This window comes from Cherax quadricarinatus, chromosome 100, assembly GCF_038502225.1.
Source record: "Cherax quadricarinatus isolate ZL_2023a chromosome 100, ASM3850222v1, whole genome shotgun sequence".
Lineage (NCBI taxonomy): Eukaryota > Metazoa > Arthropoda > Malacostraca > Decapoda > Parastacidae > Cherax > Cherax quadricarinatus.
In genome coordinates this window covers 5,937,886-5,958,155 of record NC_091391.1, presented here as the reverse complement: position 1 = coordinate 5,958,155, position 20,270 = coordinate 5,937,886, and the positions used below count along the sequence as shown (strand labels likewise).

General features: G+C 40.7%; 1 protein-coding gene across 6 annotated transcripts; it reads right to left on the bottom strand.

Annotated features, from left to right (window-relative positions):
• Positions 1 to 1,281: 1,281 nt before the first annotated feature.
• LOC138851107 (clumping factor A-like) lies at positions 1,282 to 17,827 on the bottom strand. Of its 6 annotated transcripts, XM_070079612.1 has the most exons (4): positions 17,762 to 17,792; positions 17,389 to 17,429; positions 16,569 to 16,733; positions 1,282 to 11,744 (listed from the first exon to the last, which is right to left on the bottom strand). In XM_070079612.1, the coding sequence occupies exon 4, from the start codon at positions 11,734 to 11,736 to the stop codon at positions 10,480 to 10,482; it is 1,257 nt and encodes a 418-aa protein (XP_069935713.1). In that variant the 5' UTR covers positions 11,737 to 11,744; positions 16,569 to 16,733; positions 17,389 to 17,429; positions 17,762 to 17,792; the 3' UTR covers positions 1,282 to 10,479. The 6 variants fall into 6 exon arrangements, with proteins under 6 accessions (XP_069935713.1, XP_069935717.1, XP_069935715.1 ...); XM_070079616.1 differs by lacking the exon at positions 17,389 to 17,429 and having other exon boundaries at positions 17,762 to 17,827; XM_070079614.1 differs by lacking the exon at positions 17,762 to 17,792 and having other exon boundaries at positions 17,389 to 17,755.
• Between the last annotated feature and the right edge of the window lie 2,443 nt (positions 17,828 to 20,270).

Here is a 20,270-nt window from a genome sequence, read left to right as displayed (position 1 = left end):
AACAGGGGATTTGTCAGTGGAGGTCAGGTCAGATTTGTCAGGACACAGGACAAGTGTTTCCTGACGCTGGTTTTAGTTGTATGACCCACAGCTGGAGCTTTTGGTAGGTCAGGTCAGGTTTGTCAGGAAACAGGACAAGTGTTTCCTGACGCTGACCTTAGTTATATGACCCACAGCTGGAGCTTTTGGTAGGTCAGGTCAGGTTTGTCAGGAAACAAGACAAGTGTTTCCTAATGGTGACTGCAACATTATATAGTCCGGCCTGCCGGTTTCCCTGAATCCCTTCATAAATGTTACTTTGCTCACACTCCAACAGCACGTCAAGTATTAAAAACCATTTGTCTCCATTCACTCCTATCAAACACGCTCAAGCATGCCTGCTATTCTGTTTCGCTCCATTCTCTCTACATGTCCGAACCACCTCAACAACCCTTCCTCAGCCCTCTGAACAACAGTTTTGGTAATCCCGCACATCCTCCTAACTTCCAAACTACGAATTCTCTGCATTATATTCACACCACACATTGCCCTCAGACATGACATCTCCACTGCCTCCAGCCTTCTCATCATCACCCACGCTTCACACCCATATAAGAGCGTTGGTAAAACTATACTCTCATACATTCCCCTCTTTGCCTCCAAGGAGTTCTTTGTCTCCACAGACTTAAGTGCACCACTCACTCTTTTTCCCTCATCAATTCTATGATTCACCTCATCTTTCATAGACCCATCTGACACGACTCCCAAATATCTGACGTTCACCTCCTCCATACTCTCTCCCTCCAATCTGATATTCCTTCCACTATATCAGTGGAACAGTACTATACCACTGACATGTAAACTCAGTGTATACACAGGAGCAGTGATTCGACCCTTGTAACTACAAGTTGGTGAGTACATCTCTGTGTATATACACTGATATATACCTATTGTTGTATATACATTTATATATACCTTTAGTGTATACTCCCTGTAATGGTGAATATATCATTAATGTATCAGCCTCTATCCTCTTTGTTGCAACTAAAAAAGTTTAATTATAATTCAAAATTTGATGTCAACTGTGTAAAAATATTGAAATTAATATCTACTTTTAAAAGGTACAGTTTGAGCACAGTGCAACTTGCATAAAATTTTTAATAAAAAGCAATTTCAATCACTTTCATGATGCATCAATTGTATTTTCAAGAAACAGTGACGAATTTTTAGCAATAGGTGCTTTTACTCAGGTCCTGGACTTATGTTTACATAAAAATTGCCAATAATTATTTTTGACTCCAATTTTGAATCAATTGAGTCATCAACTGGGGAAGCTAAACAATTAGAACTTGCATTACGAAACATAATTTGAATGTTTCCTTAAATATTGCAGGGCTTTTCTAGGCCTTACATGAAATATGTATCATTTTTCTGTACACTGAAGTAGCCATTACCTTGTGTCAGAAGTTAGGTGCAAGATGAACCATCTTGTGGTTTGATTGTTTAGTCTGTCCCCTCACACGAGACCTCTCCACCTTGGGAAGCCCTAATTAGTGTGGGCAACACGCCGAAGGCGAAACACATAATGGTACATACTACCGACGCAACAGTAAAAGAGACACAGAAGTACACACAGTGGGTTATATTGGGTCACAGACAAACGTGGAGGAAAAGGAGTGACTGATACTTGTGATCCAAAGTCTATTTTCTCCTCTACCAGAGGTAATAACCTTTAGAAAGATGGTTTTAACAATGGATGTAGGGCTGTCCAGCTGAAACTCCACCTCTGGTCAGACCCAGTTTCTTTAACAGTGTCATTATAGCTGATTGCTGTGTAGGGAAGTACACAGGCAAGTGCAATATGTAAGCCTTTGAGCCTCTGGTAGCACAGCGAGATGAAGAGGCAAGTTAGATGTCAGAAAAGAAAAGTGTTTTGGGTGTGCCGAGCTGGGATCTGGATATTTACAGGGTGTTTCACTCGTAGGAGGACCAGAGTTGGTAATCCATGTATCAACTGTTTACAACTACTGGAGTACCAACTCTGGGCCTCCTACGAGTGAAACATCCTGTACCACACCACTTCTCTGAACTGTTGGTGTGGAAATACTGTATATTTTCCAAAAATACAGTGTATTTTGTATATAAATTAGTGAAATACATTGTAGTTAATAAAAATTAATTTGTAAATAAAAAAGGAACGAGCGACAGTGTTAGCGTTGCTTGGGGAGAAGATGCCATGTTTGAATGGGGCTAAAAATAACACTAGTGATTGGGAAGAATTTTCGTCACTCTGGAGGTTAAAATGTTTTTGAAACCTCTCAGATAGGAGCAGAATTTGTTGTAGTATCTTATAAGGTTCATTCAGGTAATTTTAATATTCCACAGTTGGCCGTTGTTCTGTCATTTTGCTTATAATTATTAAGCAATTAATTCACTAATTAATGACTTCACTAATTACATCCAGTTCGAAGGACCAGCTGGCAACTAGTATGTGGAAAATTAAAATCATGTGCATGAATCTCATAAGATACATACCAGGAATTGGTAACAAAGATAATTATTCCTTATCAAGGGTTACAGAGACATGTAGGGATTTTAAGACATCCTAGGTCACAAAAAATGTTCCCCTTCAATACCTACTACTATCATATTTCCACAAGTTACTCTGGACCTATATTAATTTCAAATGAAAATAACATCATCAGTAATTCTGGTAAACTGTTAATATAAATTATATGGACTGTATATTAAATTGAGTTAATGAATACATATGCACATTTATATATCAGAAGGAGAATTTATATTAACAATGCTCACCAATTTGTCTGGAGATTACTTGGTGTGTCATCCACAACCCTCTGCCTAAAATATGAAGAAACTAGTAGCCAGACTTTTCAAATATAAAGACATTACTTATCTGGGGGATGGTGCAATTCTTATCACTTTTTCCATTTAATTTCGGAGTCCTGTTCAGTCATTGGTTTCTCACACTCTGCAAGACTGAAACTACAACAAATTCTGCTCCTATTTGAGAGGTTTCAAAAACATTTTAACCTCCAGAATGGCAAAAATTCTTCCCATTCACTAGTGTTATTTCTAGCCCCATTCAAACATGGCGTCTTCTCCCCAAGCGAAGTTAACACTGTCGCTGGTTCATTTTTTATTTAAAATTAATTTTTATTAACTACAATGTATTTCACTAATTTATATACAAAATACACTGTATTTTTGAAAATATACAGTATTTTCCACAGTTGGTATGCAGATTTATCTAAAACCTTCCTTTCAAGAATTTTGACAGTACTGTAGAAGCTGTTATTTTGCATAAAACTGTTGGCTATGCTGATGAGGGATGATTCTAGGACCCTACATTTCGAGTGTCTTCATCACTGTGTAGAACATCCTTGTAGTTAATTAAGTGGTTGTGCAAATTTTGGTGTGAAATGAAGGTTAGGCTTAAGTCATCCATTCTGCTACTATATTCTTCAGAAATGTATTTGTGAAGATTTCTGAAAACCAATACACCAGAATGGATGACTTAAACACTTGTATTTCAAGCTGAAATTCTCCCAACCACTCTAATAATTATTAGGAAAACTACTCATCTCCAGAAAAGACTCACAGGTATTGAGAATCCTAGACTCATCACTCACCAGCCTATCCAAAAATTTCAACTAGAATACCAGCTTGTACAACACTGCTGAGCCTCTTGCCAGGACGCTTCGAGATCATTTTTCCCAAGTACCAACAATTTAGGGTGGAACTGTAGCAGGTTTGTCGAGCCAAGCTACGTAGACCCAAAACCCTCCAATTGTCTCACAATGAGCTTACCTCCTCACTTCACTACACTCTTTACACATGCTTGCTGTCCTTCAGGTTTGTCTGTGACATGATGGACGAAACCTCAATAAATGACTACATTATACTGGATTTGTGTCTCTTTACTAACTCCAGTGGTTAAAAGCCTCTCATTCTGTGTACAACCACAGTGGAGGTGTGGTGCACCACCAGTGTGGTGGTGCACTACCTACCTACTGGAAAACCAGAACAATGCGTGTGTGTAATAAGAGAGAGACAAGCGGTACCTAGGACATTTTTGAAGGAGATAGTCCACTAGCCAATGCCTTTATCATTTGAATCAGAGAACAGAAAAAAACATTGTGTAGAGTGTGGGGTCAGGTGATGCATGGGCTGGAGGGTTGAGTTAAATGGTGACTGTGTTCTGCTTGGGTGGGATTTATTGTGAAAATATTTAAAAAATCACAAAGCTGCCTGTGTTTTGAGTGATGGTAATTGCAGTAGTGTTGAGAACAGATTATAAAGAGCAATTATGACTGTGCAGATTCCTTGATGAGAAGCCTGGTATTATGGAAGTCCGTGAGCTGGTTGTGTGTACCATGACATATTAACACCCACAACCAGATCAGGGAATGGGTGGAATTTAGACCCCTGGCAATCGAAACCTAAAACTCACCAGCCAGTGCATTACCCACTGGGCCAGCTAACTCACTGGGCCAGCTAACTCACTGGGCCAGCTAACTCTAGTAAGATTCATCCAACTAGGTATGAATCTTATTAGAGTCAGCTGGCCTAGTGGTTAATGCACTAGCTTGTGAATTTTAGGATTCACTTGCCATGGGTTCAAACTCCACCCATTCCCTGATCTGGTTGTGGGTGTTACTATGTAAGGTACAGGCGCTGTCTAAGTCACCCTCACAACAAGCATTAATTGATACATTGTCTGAGGCTTCTACATATTTCCCTATACATAATTTCTCATGTGCCACCCCCGGGATGGTGTAAATTTCAGTATTGGATTCTCAGTCTTGCTCATTCCTCTTTGTATATAAGTTCTTATTAATGGTGCTGGAAGTTATGTTGGCCATGCAGGTCTTGCTTTCACCAACTGGAAGAACATTGTACCTTTCAGGAGTCTGCCTTTGTCTTGTGGTGGGAAAGATCCTAATACCCTTTCTTCTACAATCGTTGGTTTAATATGATGGGAACTGCAGCATGGTAAAGATCCTACATTTGTCACTACATTCTTCATGTAAGGCAGGGCGTGAGCTCCTGTAAGACCTCGAATAAAAGCTTTTAATGACTCCTCTCTTAGTACAAGCATCAAGATGTGATGGGTGTAATAAATCATCTTTGTTTATAAGTTGTACTAAGAGAAGAATCATCACAGGTTTTTATTTAAGAGTTTATAGAATCGTGAGCTTTGGCTTCCTCAAAAAAATGCAGTTATATACAGAGGACCCTTTACATGATGCAGTACTCAGCATGTTTCATCAACAATTGAAAGAAAAACTGCTATAATCTTTTGCAGCACTAAAGAAAGGCAGTTCCTAGCAGGAACACTGTCCTTCCAGCTGAATAAGTAAGTTTATTCAGGTATACACAAATACAGTTACATAGAATTATCGTACATAGCAGCATATGTGTAGAGAACCTGGGATAACCCAAAAAAGTCAGACAGAGTGACTTATTTCCATTGGGAACATCTACAGTTTTATTTCTGAAAGTAAGACACACAGTTAACAGAACTTACAACACTTAGAATCAAGTGCTGATATTTACACCATCCCATGCAGAGCCTGTGAGAAAGATTGGGAGAAACATTTAGGCGAATCAGATGTGTGCACCATATATTGTACCCTCCACAACTCTCTCAAAAACTTCCAAGATGCCACACTTCTCATTAAAGACTCTGACTTAAGTCTCAGACCCTGTTTTGAATTGGCTCTCATTGCTACTACCAACAATATTTCTCAAAACACTGGCAGTTTTATGATTTCAGAAATAGTTGCCCAACAAATCCTACCCAAACAGAACACAGCCATAACCTGGCTCTGCCCTCCAGCTTGTGCACCACCTAACCTGTCCTACCATATACCATGTATTTTTCTGTTCTCTGTATTGTATTGAGTCTGGGGGAGTACCAGGACCCAGAGGGTAAACCTTAGTCTGGTCAGGTTTTGGGTTGAGATGTGGCGGTTAAGCTTTTAGTTTGTTTTTTGACTGGAGGCTACTGCCAGGCCATGGCACTACACTCCTCTTAGGGATGCTGGAGAATCAAGCCTCCAGTATCCCAGACTGAAGACAAAGTCACTAGTTGGCAAAACATCCCTTAGTGAATGTCCCAGTCACAGCGCATGTCTCTCGTACATACCAGTCGGTGTTAATCACCATTTTTGTCACCTACAACATGTAAATCACACTTGTGGTACAGCTCTCGTGGTCAACAAGGAACTCAAGCCCTTCCGCCTCACCAAGGCACAATCTTGGAAGGGTTGTCACCTGTATTTTAGTCAACGTCAGCTTTTCATTACTACGCTGCCTTTACCAATGCATCACAACCTGTCCTCACATTTACAAATTACTTCCTCACATAAGGGGAGTTTCAATATACAGGTACATATCAATGCTTCAAAAGATATTTGCTATTTTCTCCAGATACGAGTAAATTATATGCTTATAATATTCAGGTAAATGGAAATAAAATACCAACACGGGGAAAAATAGACACGAATGCAATATAATGTGACCCTTATTGACTACATTCCACAAACAAATCTGTTCATGACTTGATAAAATTCACTGTGTGTATGTTACATATACAATAAAGGATCACATAATACTATATTTGTGTTTATTTTCCATGCTTATAATGTCATAATTGGATCGTCAGTTCTTATATAAATTTTTTGTTTAATATCTCTACAAATTTGTTTAGGTTAGGTTATGTTAGAATAGGTTAGGACTGGATGGGTTAAGTTAGGATAGGTTGTTTTGGTAAGGTTAGGTTAAAAAAAACAGACCATACCACGGGCAGGGATAGAACCCGTGATCAGAGAGTCTCAAAACTCCAGACCATCGCGTTAGCCACTGAACCAGTGGCTAATGCGATGGTCTGGAGTTTTGAGACTCTCTGATCCCGGGTTCTATCCCTGCCCATGGTATGGTTTGTTTGCAATCGTGTCATTGCAATTTCGTGAGTCAAGTTAAGGTTAGGTTAAGTTAGTATAAAATAGGTTAAGTTAGCTTTGGTTAAGGAAAATATGGTTAGCAAAATTATCGTTAATTCAAGATTCAACATTTAAGGCAGTAACTATAGCCAATGAAACCAGCAAAAATATATTGAAAATTGCACATGGAATGTTACAAGTAAATATGCAAGATACATATCTGGAAAGAACAGCAAATATGTTGTTTTAACTTAACAATTTATACATGTATGTTGAAATTCCTACTTATATGAGCAGTAACTGAGGAATTTGAGGACGGGTTGATGCACAGCAATAATGATGGAAATACTACAGTGGTACCTCGAGTTACGAGCTTAATTGGTTCCAGAAGGCTGTTCGAGTGCCGATACCGAACGAATTTGTTCCCATAAGGAATAATGTAAATTAGATTAATTCGTTTCAGACCCCCAAAAACACACTTACAAAAATACACTTACATAATTGGTCAAGTTGGGAGCTGTTCGAAACTCGAAGAACCACTTTACAGAGAACCAAAAATTGTGATCTTTTGATTTTTTCAAGAAATTTTGGAAAATTTCAGTTTTACCCTATTAAGAAATCCACATGCAGGATAGGAAACAAGTTGATCTATATATTTACATCTCAGTCTTAGATCCTCATCACAGGTACAGAGAATGACGAAACTGCAAATTAACCCGTAAACGGTCCAAGCAGATCTACGTTCACTTGCGTAGTGCTACAAAAGTAGATCTATGTTTTTTTTACATATTTTCAAATAAAACAAACAAAAAAAGTAGATCCAAGTTTTTTTACACATTTTCAAATGTAAAAAAACAAAAAGAAGATTTACTTTTTTACATATTTTCAAATGTTGAAAAAACGTATCTATACACTTGGACCGTTTACGGGTTAAAATAGTGGATATTGGGTAAATCCGGACAGGTTACCGTGGGTGCTGGTGCTAGGCTAGACAATGTGACTCCTCATAGAGGGAATGGAGGATGTCTCCAGTAGTTAATGCATTTTTGAGTAGGCTCTGGTATGCTGTTTTTCAATGTAAATTTGATAATTGTATCCAGTTGCACTTTTGGAATATTTAATATTGTGTGATTTATAAATGCTGTTTCAAATGTCTTAGTTTAGAGCTGGACATGTATTTTGTGAGTTATCTCACTGACTTCTTAGTTGATTACATGGCTGGAAGATTTCACTTCTTGTAAAATGGCAGAGTTCTGTGTGTATCGTACTGTCTATATTCTAATTGTGAGACCATGACCAGTCTGACCCACATTAACTCATATTATGTAAACTTCTGAGTTTACATATTATGTGATGGTTGTGAGTTAATGTGGGTCAGACTGGTCAAAGTCTCATAACTAGAATATAGACAGTAAGATACACAGAACTCTGCCATTTTACAAGAAGTGAAATCTTCTAACCACATAACAAAATGAGAAGGCAGTGAGATAACTCACAAAATGGAAGTCCCACTCTACAACAAGACATTTGAATTGGCATTTATTGACCAGATGCCCAACTCTCATATTTCAGAATGACAGCTGGATATAATTACCAAATTAACATCTAGAAGTCGCATCAAAAAGCCTCGTCCCAGCACCCAAAACCAGGTGACACTCAACCTCTCCCACAATACCCAGTAGCCACTGTATAAATATTTTTTCCCATTTTCTGTACTTAATACAGAGGACGATCTCAAACTGAAATCGAAATATATACAAATTTACTCACCTCTTGTCTCTCTAGACAAGTGGCTGGCCTGCTACTGTTGGCTCATTTGTTTCATGGACCATTACTTACTACAGTTCTCTGTGTATGTATTTAACTCGAGAAATACATTACTCGGGTGTATGTATTAAGCCAGTTGACGCACACCAAAGATTCACCAAATGCAATCGTTCGTGATTCTCTCTCTCCGTTCTGGTTATCGTATTCAACCTGTTTCATCTACAAATTATTCAACTCACTAGACAGATTGGTTTGAAGCTTTACGACTCACTCGTCGCGAGTTCAAATTTCACTTGTTCCGTGGTCTGCTAAATATACAGGAGGGCCTCGCTTATACAGCGCCTATTTTCAGTGTTCCACATTTTTATGGGCTTCAGATTGAGCCATTGTTCATTTTGTTCCACATGCCAGTGACAGTCTCCAGCGTGTGGAAGATACTGAACAACGGCTCAATTTGAATGCCAACAAAAATGTGGAACATCGAAAACAGGCGCTGTATAAGCGAGGCTCTCCTGTATAACACTGTTAATAAGAATCTAAAACTGTTTAGTCCATCATACTTAAAAGGATTTGCTGTAGAGTTTGTCAACCAGTGTGAACCACAGATCATCACTATCATTCAGTCAATGGATGACTTTGCACTGTTTAAATGACTGTCCAAACTGTAGCATCCTCACTCATCCTTCAGAGTACAGATACTGTACTCTGAAGGATAGGTCATTTAATATGTTCACACGCTTCTGACAAGACAGCTCTATACTGAATAATGGTGACTGTTTCCTTTCTTGTGCCACCCAGTGTTGCTGACAAAATGTCACATTAGTTGTATCTATGGCCTTTTACCCAACAAATCTCCACTTTCTATATTGGATCAATGTTGCCTCTGGTAGGTGATACACCTGTCATATAAAGGATCGGATATTAACAAATGAAGATAACCCCATAACAGAAGATACAATAACTTCAATCCTTTGTACTGTCCTGTGTATCATATCATTTATACTTTCACCTTCATGGGTTCTTTCGTTTATACTCATCATGAAGCAGACTGAAAAAACCAGACCTGGCTTGGTATCATGAATAATGATACACATTAGCAATTTGATTAATAAAATATACATGCAATACTGGGATATCTTTACTGCCTCCCACTATAGTTTGTTTGTATATAGGGGGTGCGGGTAAAGTGTTCAGCAATAACGATAACCAAAGTGTTGCATATGTTTTAATCATCAAATGTGGCTGACCTTCCCTTAATTCCCTCAACCACAACACAAAGATGCCCAGATGTTGCACACTGAAGAACCAGAACGCGGAGCAAATCATGAACGAGTGAAGTTGGGGAAGCTTTGGTGTGAGTGCAGACGAACTTAACAGAGCCCCTCGCGAGGCCTTCAGACACCTGCAGAAGTAGATGCTGTCGATGATTAGAATACAGGTGACAGGATTGGTTGACTTTTTATGTTTTGCGGCAAGAAAGATTGTCTTTCTCTCTCACTAACCCTTCTGTGGACAGCACCTGTGTACAATACACAGATAATTCACAAATTTAAAATGAAAACTAGATGTTTGTAACAGTTGTGGGCGTCAGGGCTGTTGGGCGTAAACTGTTACCTAGTTTTTATTTCAAATTTGGTCATGGTATTGTGATTTATAAGTACATTGAAGTGCTGAACAGGCTTCAGGGATTGCCAAGCTAATTGCACTGCTTAGAACAGTGGGCGATGGGGTCGCTACATCCCAACGCCTGTCTACATCACATCATTTAACCCTCAACCTCGTTACTTGTACCTGAAGAAGAGGCACCAGGGTCCTCCTGGTGAGAGGAGGACCCTTGAGAAACTATGTCAGTTCGGGCTCTCTTGCCATAAAAGTGGTTAATATGAATAACATAGCTATCATCATCTGGATCCTGGACTTCAGATGTAGTGACCCCTGCATCACAGGGTCTGTGTAAATATGACCTCTGGTCATTTCGTGCTCCTGGGGCACTTCTTTTGCGTGTCTCTCGCATACCCACCGAGTCTATTTTAGCAGGATTATGAATGGGTATATTACTTAGGTCTTGGGTATCGCCTGGAGTGACTCCTTCATGGCTGTTCCCAGGAATATATTCCTGTTTATTGTCACTACCAGTGACCTCTCCATCAGTGTCACTGTGAGTGACTCCATCAATGTCACTGTGAGTGACTTCATCAATGTCACTGTGAGTGACTTCATCAATGTCACTGCGAGTGACTTCATCAATGTCACTGTGAGTGACTTCATCAATGTCACTGTGAGTGACTCCATCAATGTCACTGTGAGTGACTCCATCAATGTCACTGTGAGTGACTTCATCAATGTCACTGTGAGTGACTTCATCAATGTCACTGTGAGTGACTCCATCAATGTCACTGTGAGTGACTCCATCAATGTCACTGTGAGTGACTTCATCAATGTCACTGTGAGTGACTTCATCAATGTCACTGTGAGTGACTTCATCAATGTCACGAAGAATGACTTCAATGACTTCATCAATGTCACCATCAGTGACTTCTCCACCAATGTCACCATCAGTGACTTCTCCACCAATGTCACCATCAGTGACTTCTCCACCATTGTCACCATCAGTGTCTTCTCCACCAATGTCACCATCAGTGACTTCTCCACCAATGTCACCATCAGTGACTTCTCCACCATTGTCACCATCAGTGACTTCTCCACTAATGTCACCATCAGTGACCTCTCCACCAACGTCACCACCAGTGACTTCTCCACCAACGTCATAACCAGTGACTTCTCCACCAATGTCACCACCAGTAACCTCACCACCAATATTACCTACAATACCTTGGTTGTCACGGTTGTTCTCCCTGACCTGGCTATGGTTGTATTCATGTCGACCCTCAGTAACAAGTATCAGAGCAACGCTATCAGAGAACACGCCAAAGTCAGGTTGAGTGTAGTCAAATGGGTATCCATTCTGATCGTCAATTATGTTCAATATCTCAGGACTGGGCGGAGAATACAGGTCACCCATTCTTGTATCTGCCGGTAAAAATGTATATATATATATATATATATATATATATATATATATATATATATATATATATATATATATATATATATATATATATATATATATATATATATATATGTCGTGCCGAATAGGCAGAACTTGCGATCTTGGCTTAAATAGCAACGCTCATATTGCCATATAGGACAAGTGAAAATTTGTGTATGCAATAATTTTGCCAAAATCATTCTGAACCTAACGAAAAAAATATATTTCATTGTGTTTGTTTAGTATTAAATTATTGTAAACAAATCTAAAATATATTTAGTAAGCCTTCTCCCTGATTGCTGGCTGCCTTGGATCAAACGTCTAGCGCAAGCTGGACTCCAAGGTATTGTCCAGTTTACCTGGAGTTTACCTGGAGAGAGTTCCAGGGGTCAACGCCCCCGCAGCCCGGTCTGTAACCAGGCCTCCTGGTGGATCAGAGCCTGATCAACCAGGCTGTTACTGCTGGCTGCACGCAAACCAACGTACGAGCCACAGCCCGGCTGGTCAGGAACCGACTTTAGGTGCTTGTCCAGTGCCAGCTTGAAGACTGCCAGGGGTCTGTTGGTAATCCCCATTATGTATGCTGGGAGGCAGTTGAACAGTCTCGGGCCCCTGACACTTATTGTATGGTCTCTTAACGTGCTAGTGACACCCCTGCTTTTCATTGGGGGGATGGTGCATCGTCTGCCAAGTCTTTTGCTTTCGTAGTGAGTGATTTTCATGTGCAAGTTCGGTACTAGTCCCTCTAGGATTTTCCAGGTGTATATAATCATGTATCTCTACCGCCTGCATTCCAGGGAATACAGGTTTAGGAACCTCAAGCGCTCCCAGTAATTGAGGTGTTTTATCTCCGTTATGCGCGCCGTGAAGGTTCTCTGTACATTTTCTAGGTCAGCAATTTCACCTGCCTTGAAAGGTGCTGTTAGTGTGCAGCAATATTCCAGCCTAGATAGAACAAGTGACCTGAAGAGTGTCATCATGGGCTTGGCCTCCCTAGTTTTGAAGGTTCTCATTATCCATCCTGTCATTTTTCTAGCAGATGCGATTGATACAATGTTATGGTCCTTGAAGGTGAGATCCTCCGACATGATCACTCCCAGGTCTTTGACGTTGGAGTTTCGCTCTATTTTGTGGCCAGAATTTGTTTTGTACTCTGATGAAGATTTAATTTCCCCGTGTTTACCATATCTGAGTAATTGAAATTTCTCATCGTTGAACTTCATATTGTTTTCTGCAGCCCACTGAAAGATTTGGTTGATGTCCGCCTGGAGCCTTGCAGTGTCTGCAATGGAAGACACTGTCATGCAGATTCGGGTGTCATCTGCAAAGGAAGACACGGTGCCGTGGCTGACATCCTTGTCTATGTCGGATATGAGGATGAGGAACAAGATGGGAGCTAGTACTGTGCCTTGTGGAACAGAGCTTTTCACCGTAGCTGCCTCGGACTTTACTCTGTTGACGACTACTCTCTGTGTTCTGTTAGTGAGGAAATTATAGATCCATCGACCGAATTTTCCTGTTATTCCTTTAGCACGCATTTTGTGCACTATTACGCCATGGTCACACTTGTCGAAGGCTTTTGCAAAGTCTGTATATATTTGTGAAAATTTGTGTGGACTGCCTCCAAGTGAGTCGCCTACCCTGGCAAACTCTGTTGACACCGAGCTCTGAGGTGGGTACCTCAGCCTCACAAGTGGCTTATAGGACAGATTTTCACAAATGATTGATGTTGCAAGAAAACTCGCCTGCATGCACGTATAAAGGACTAACTTACTTGGTGTTGCAGCATATATCCTGATCTTCAACTTCCCTAAGCTTAGCCTTAGCCCCTCTGGACTTTCCCTCAGAAACCACGTGCAACCGGGAGCCTTAATTCCTGCAATATTCAATCATTATTAGTGACCTGCCTGCACCTCAGAGATTCCTATATCCAAGAGGGTAAGTATCCCCTAGTATAACTATGCAGACACGGACACTAGCTTCCAGACTGCCTTGAGACACTAGTACTTACTGGGCATGCACTGCCTGTTGCACACCGGGCCCACAGATCAACTCACTCACAATCTCCCCAGACAAGAGTGTATCAGTCTGTAGTGGAAGGAAGGCGGGGTAGGGGTCGGCCTAGGAAAGGTTGGAGGGAGGGGGTAAAGGAGGTTTTGTGTGCGAGGGGCTTGGACTTCCAGCAGGCATGCGTGAGCGTGTTTGATAGGAGTGAATGGAGACAAATGGTTTTTAATACTTGACGTGCTGTTGGAGTGTGAGCAAAGTAACATTTATGAAGGGATTCAGGGAAACCGGCAGGCCGGACTTGAGTCCTGGAGATGGGAAGTACAGTGCCTGCACTCTGAAGGAGGGGTGTTAATGTTGCAGTTTAAAAACTGTAGTGTAAAGAACCCTTCTGGCAAGACAGTGATGGAGTGAATGATGGTGAAAGTTTTTCTTTTTCGGGCCACCCTGCCTTGGTGGGAATCGGCCAGTGTGATAATAAAATATATATATATATATATATATATATATATATATATATATATATATATATATATATATATATATATATATATATATATATATAATACATTCATACATATATATACGTACATATACATGCATTCTTACATATATACATTTACACATTCATACATATATACATGCACTCATACATTCACACATATATACATTCATACATGCAGCAGAATCTCATGTATCAGGTATACACAGTTTGTAATTTACATAAATCGCTATTATTTTGTGTTACCGGAGACTCTATCAGGAAAGTGACCCCACTCGACCGGCCATTACAGTTTCCTCAGCAAATTAACAGTTCCTCCTTTCGCCCAAACTCCAGCTTAATATCGTCATGGGGTTAGTCTTCTCTCAGTGGTGTGGGTGAAACATCGTGTTTCAGTAGTGCGAAATGTCCTTCGTGGTTGCTAAACTGCGACCATCTTCTCATCACGGGCTTTCTGCAAGCATCTCTTAAAGGACAAACGGTACCATTTAACCGGCATGTAGAAGCTCCAGTCCGTTTTGGACCATTTACAAAGTCACACTATGTGACTTTGTAAATAGTACAAGTCGGTTTGTAAGTTCATCTCCTCTAATAATAATAATAATAATGTTTATTTCTAGCAGTACATGATACAACTTATACATACCATAGCTGACACCTATGACATATAGAAAGTCACTGGTTATGTGGAGCAAACCCCACAACTTAGGTTAATTTCGTCCCCAGGATGCCACCCACACCAGTCACCTAACACCCAGGTACCTACTTACTGCTAGGTGAACACTGACAGCAGGTGTGATTAGCAGCCAGGTACCTATTTACTGCTAGGTGAGCAGTGACAGCAGGTGTAAGGTGACTAACACCCAGGTACCTACTTACTGCTAGGTGAACAGTGATAGGTGTCTTACGAAAACACATCCCAATGTTTCCACCCATACCGGGGATCGAACCACGAACCTCAGTGTGTGAGGCAAGTGCACTACCAACCCAGCTACGGGACAATATGCTCGGGTTATGTCCCTCAAACGACTTTGCATCTGCGTGACTCCATCTCATCTCTGGATGATGAGATGGAGTCACCCGGATGCTGATGATGCTGGAGGTGTTACCAGCATTAACAGCCTGGTCGATCAAGCCCTAATCCACCACCAGGCCTGGTCATGAACCGGGCCAGAGGGCAGTGACCCCCAACAGGTATACTCCAGGTATACCAATAAGGTTATACACGAAATATGCTGTGTAAGTTGTATCACGTACTGGTAGATGTAAAGATTATTATTATTATTATTATTATTATTATTATTATTATAAATTATTATTATTAAGCCCATTTCAATAAAGAATATGTGGTAAGAAAGGTTCACAGGGAACATAGAACCCGTGAACCCCTTTCCTTTGAGGTTAGGGGTTCAACTATGGGTTGAACTAGCCACAGTAATTTATAGATAAGAGACAGTGGGATGAGTAATAGAGTGTGACCTGCTTAGAAGAGCACTCAAACAATCAGTACCAGTGGATAAGAGAAACCAAACATACTGAAGACGTGGAGTGAATAGACATAATGTACAACTTAATACAATCATGATAATCTAGGAAGATCTACTGTATAATACACTAGTGTGTAAGCTGGATTCTAACCCCCAATACAATAATAGTCACTCAGTTCCAGAAGGCTGAACAGTCTTTAAGTACCCAGTCCACTGTATATGTTAACTGGGAAGACTGTGTCTGCTGGCCCACACCACTGCAGAATTTACCATATGTGACTGCATATCAGACTGGCTTCAAACCCAGAGAAGTGTTTAATTTTTGAGAATTAAGGATTATTTAGAAATTGCCACCTATATTATCTATGTAGGGATATATAGAACTGAATGATAGCTATAGGCCTTTCGTGTTGCAATCAACACGTCATCAGGAGCTTGCAATGTGGTAGAAATGAATAGGAAGTCGAAGCAAATTTGTTCAGAGGAACTTATATATATATATATATATATATATATATATATATATATATGTCGTGCCGAATATGTAAAATTGGTCAATTAGCAAGAACTCATTTAAAATTAATATTTTCTCTTGTACGTTTAAAGATTACTAGAGAAGAAACTTAGAAAACTATAACCTTATTATAAATTTATTTGAGACACATATGGACAATAATTTAATACTGATAAATATATTTTTTTCGTTAGGTGAATTACAGCATACACAAAAGTCAAAAGCGTTGCTTTTATATGCCATGAGAAAAGGTAGAACCCAGGGGTTTTTCAAGCCATTTAATGTTCATACTAACCCAGTTCACGAAGCTGTGACTGACTGGTTGACTGGCTGGTTGACTGGCTGGTTGACTGACTGGTTGACTGACTGGCTGACTGGCTGGTTGACTGGCTGGTTGACTGACTGGTTGACTGAATGATTATGCCACCGAAGTGGCCAATGGTAATTGCTTGTTAGTAATCTGTAAATTAGTGAGACTTGATGTACGTTGTTAACAATGGTATTTACAAGTTAAGTCCCGCTGTCATACCTTAAGATAAGATAAGATTTTGTTCGGATTTTTAACCCCGGAGGGTTAGCCACCCAGGATAACCCAAGAAAGTCAGTGCGTCATCGAGGACTGTCTAACTTATTTCCATTGTGGTCCTTAATCTTGTCCCCCAGGATGCGACCCACACCAGTCGACTAACACCCAGGTACCTATTTGCTGCTAGGTGAACAGGACAATAGGTGTAAGGAAACGTGTCGGAATTTTCACCCGCCGGGAATCGAACCCGGGCCCTCCGTGTGTGAAGCGGGAACTTTAGCCACCAGGCCACCGGGCCACCTTAAAATTACTTACAATAACTAACAATTACTATTACTAGTATTACTACTACTGCTATTACTCACAGAATATATACATTCTGAAATGTATATCTCAGTGTATATACATTTGGAGGGATGTATATTACAGCATGTATATACGAATAGGTTAAATATTTATTAATATCTAAAGTAGCCTTGAATGTTAATAATAATGATAATTATTACGTCATTATTCATGGGAAGCACTAAACTCGTATGAGATATACAGCAAAAACCACCTCCAGTTCCCCGGATCAAGAACCATTTACCTCCCCAAAACGTATTTGCACCAAGTTGTACCCGGGTCCAACTGTAAAAAATAAATATATATCAGAACCCTTGTTTTAACCCCCATAAATGCAATTTAGGGGAAATTTAACATAATCTGGGATAATTAACATAATATACAGACAATATCTATATGTTAAAATTAAATATTATCCTATAATTAACATCAATGTTAAGGTTGTCAGCCCACACACCCACACTCTATATATCTATTTTTTGCTCTAAAGTCTATTGATCTAAGTTCTAGGCTACCATTTCCTTATAGCCTATTATTCTAACTATCTCCATGTCAATTTTATAGCCTGTATAGTGCGTATATACCGAAATATATAAGTTTTTATAAGCTGGACGTACCTCTCAGACGTGCTAGCAAGCGCCCCACTCCTCTATCTCTGACGTCGATACATAGTTGATGCTGCCTTCTATTTTTCTATATTTAGTCGCTATTCACGGCTATTTGGGGCTATCTAGTGCCGTGGGGTATATTTTGATAGTGGTAGCCGTATATACCTGTCTGGGAGAGGGTATATTTGATGGTTTGAATTGTGAAATATGATGCAATCATAGGTTAGTGAAGACTTTGCATTGTATCAAGAGAATTTGCAACAGTGGAGTACAGCTTAAATGTGTATACCTCCAGGGAATGTGTATATTCCCAGTGTATATACATGGAGAGTGTGTATACCTCGAGATGTGTGTATATTCTCAGTGTATATACATGTGTATACCTCCAGGGAATGTGTATATTCCCAGTGTATATACATGGAGAGTGTGTATACCTCGAGGTGTGTGTATATTCTCAGTGTATATACATGTGTATACCTCGAGATATGTGTATATTCTAAGTGTATATACACTGGAGTGTGTATCTATACATATACACCAAGGAATCTATATCTTGGTGTATATACCGTGAGAAGTGAGCATCTCCATGAATATACACCGCTTAAATGTATATAGACTCCTTGATGTGTATATACACTGAGAAATGTATATATACAGTACGGAATGTGTATATATACACACGCAAAGGGATGTCGGAACAACAGCCTGGCTGTCTAGATGACTAGTTGGCTGTCTAGGTTGCTAGTTGGCTGTCTAGGTTGCTAGTTGGCTGTCTAGGTGACTAGTTGGCTGTCTAGGTTGCTAGTTGGGTGTCTAGGTGACTGTCTAGGTGACTAGTTGGCTGTCTAGGTGACTAGTTGGCTGTCTAGGTTGCTAGTTGGGTGTCTAGGTGACTGTCTAGGTGACTAGTTGGCTGTCTAGATTGCTAGTTGGCTGTCTAGGTTGCTAGTTGGCTTTCTAGGTGACTAGTTGGCTGTCTAGGTGACTAGTTGGCTGTCTAGGTTGCTAGTTGGCTGTCTAGGTGACTAATTGGCTGTCTAGGTTGCTAGTTGGCTGTCTAGGTGACTAGTTGGCTGTCTAGGGTGCTAGTTGGCTGTCTAGGTGACTAGTTGGCTGTCAAGGTTGCTAGTTGGCTGTCTAGGTGACTAGTTGGCTGTCTAGGTTGCTAGTTGGCTGTCTAGGTGACTAGTTGGCTGTCTAGGTTGCTAGTTGGCTGTCTAGGTGACTAGTTGGCTGTCTAGGTTGCTAGTTGGCTGTCTAGGTGACTAGTTGGCTGTCTAGGTTGCTAGTTGGCTGTCTAGGTGACTAGTTGGCTGTCTAGGTTGCTAGTTGGCTGTCTAGGTGACTAGTTGGCTGTCTAGGTTGCTAGTTGGCTGTCTAGGTGACTAGTTGGCTGTCTAGGTTGCTAGTTGGCTGTCTAGGTGACTAGTTGGCTGCCTAGGTTGCTAGTTGGCTGTCTAGGTGACTAGTTGGCTGAATAGGTTGCTAGTTGGCTATCTAGGTGACTAGTTGGCTGTCTAGGTTGCTAGTTGGCTGTCTAAGTGACTAGTTGGCTATCTAGGTTGCTAGTTGGCTGTCTAGGTGACTAGTTAGCTGTCTAGGTGAGTAGTTGGCTGTCTAGGTGACTAGTTGGCTGTCTAGGTTGCTAGTTGGCTGTCTAGGTGGCTAGTTAGCTGTCTAGGTGACTAGTTGGCTGTCTAGGTTGCTAGTTGGCTGTCTAGGTGGCTAGTTAGCTGTCTAGGTGACTAGTTGGCTGTCTAGGTTGCTAGTTGGCTGTCTAGGTGACTAGTTGGCTGTCTAGGTTGCTAGTTGGCTGTCTAGGTGACTAGTTGGCTGTCTAGGTTGCTAGTTGGCTGTCTAGGTGACTAGTTGGCTGTCTAGGTGACTAGTTGGCTGTCTAGGTTGCTAGTTGGGTGTCTAGGTGACTGTCTAGGTGACTAGTTGGCTGTCTAGGTGACTAGTTGGCTATCTAGGTTGCTAGTTGGCTGTCTAGGTGACTAGTTGGCTGTCTAGGTTGCTAGTTGGCTGTCTAGGTGACTAGTTGGCTGTCTAGGTTGCTAGTTGGCTGTCTAGGTGACTAGTTGGCTGTCTAGGTGACTAGTTGGCTGTCTAGGTTGCTAGTTGGCTGTCTAGGTGACTAGTTGGCTGTCTAGGTTGCTAGTTGGCTGTCTAGGTGACTAGTTGGCTGTCTAGGTTGCTAGTTGGCTGTCTAGGTGACTAGTTGGCTGTCTAGGTGACTAGTTGGCTATCTAGGTTGCTAGTTGGCTGTCTAGGTGACTAGTTGGCTGTCTAGGTGACTAGTTGGCTGTCTAGGTTGCTAGTTGGCTGTCTAGGTGACTAGTTGGCTGTCTAGGTGACTAGTTGGCTATCTAGGTTGCTAGTTGGCTGTCTAGGTGACTAGTTGGCTGTCTAGGTGACTAGTTGGCTGTCTAGGTGACTAGTTGGCTGTCTAGGTTGCTAGTTGGCTGTCTAGGTTGCTAGTTGGCTGTCTAGGTTGCTAGTTGGCTGTATAGGTGAC

Excerpts from the sequence above, each read along its gene's own strand:
- LOC138851107 (XM_070079616.1), bottom strand. The coding sequence starts at position 11,736 with ATGGGTGACCTGTATTCTCCGCCCAGTCCTGAGATATTGAACATAATT.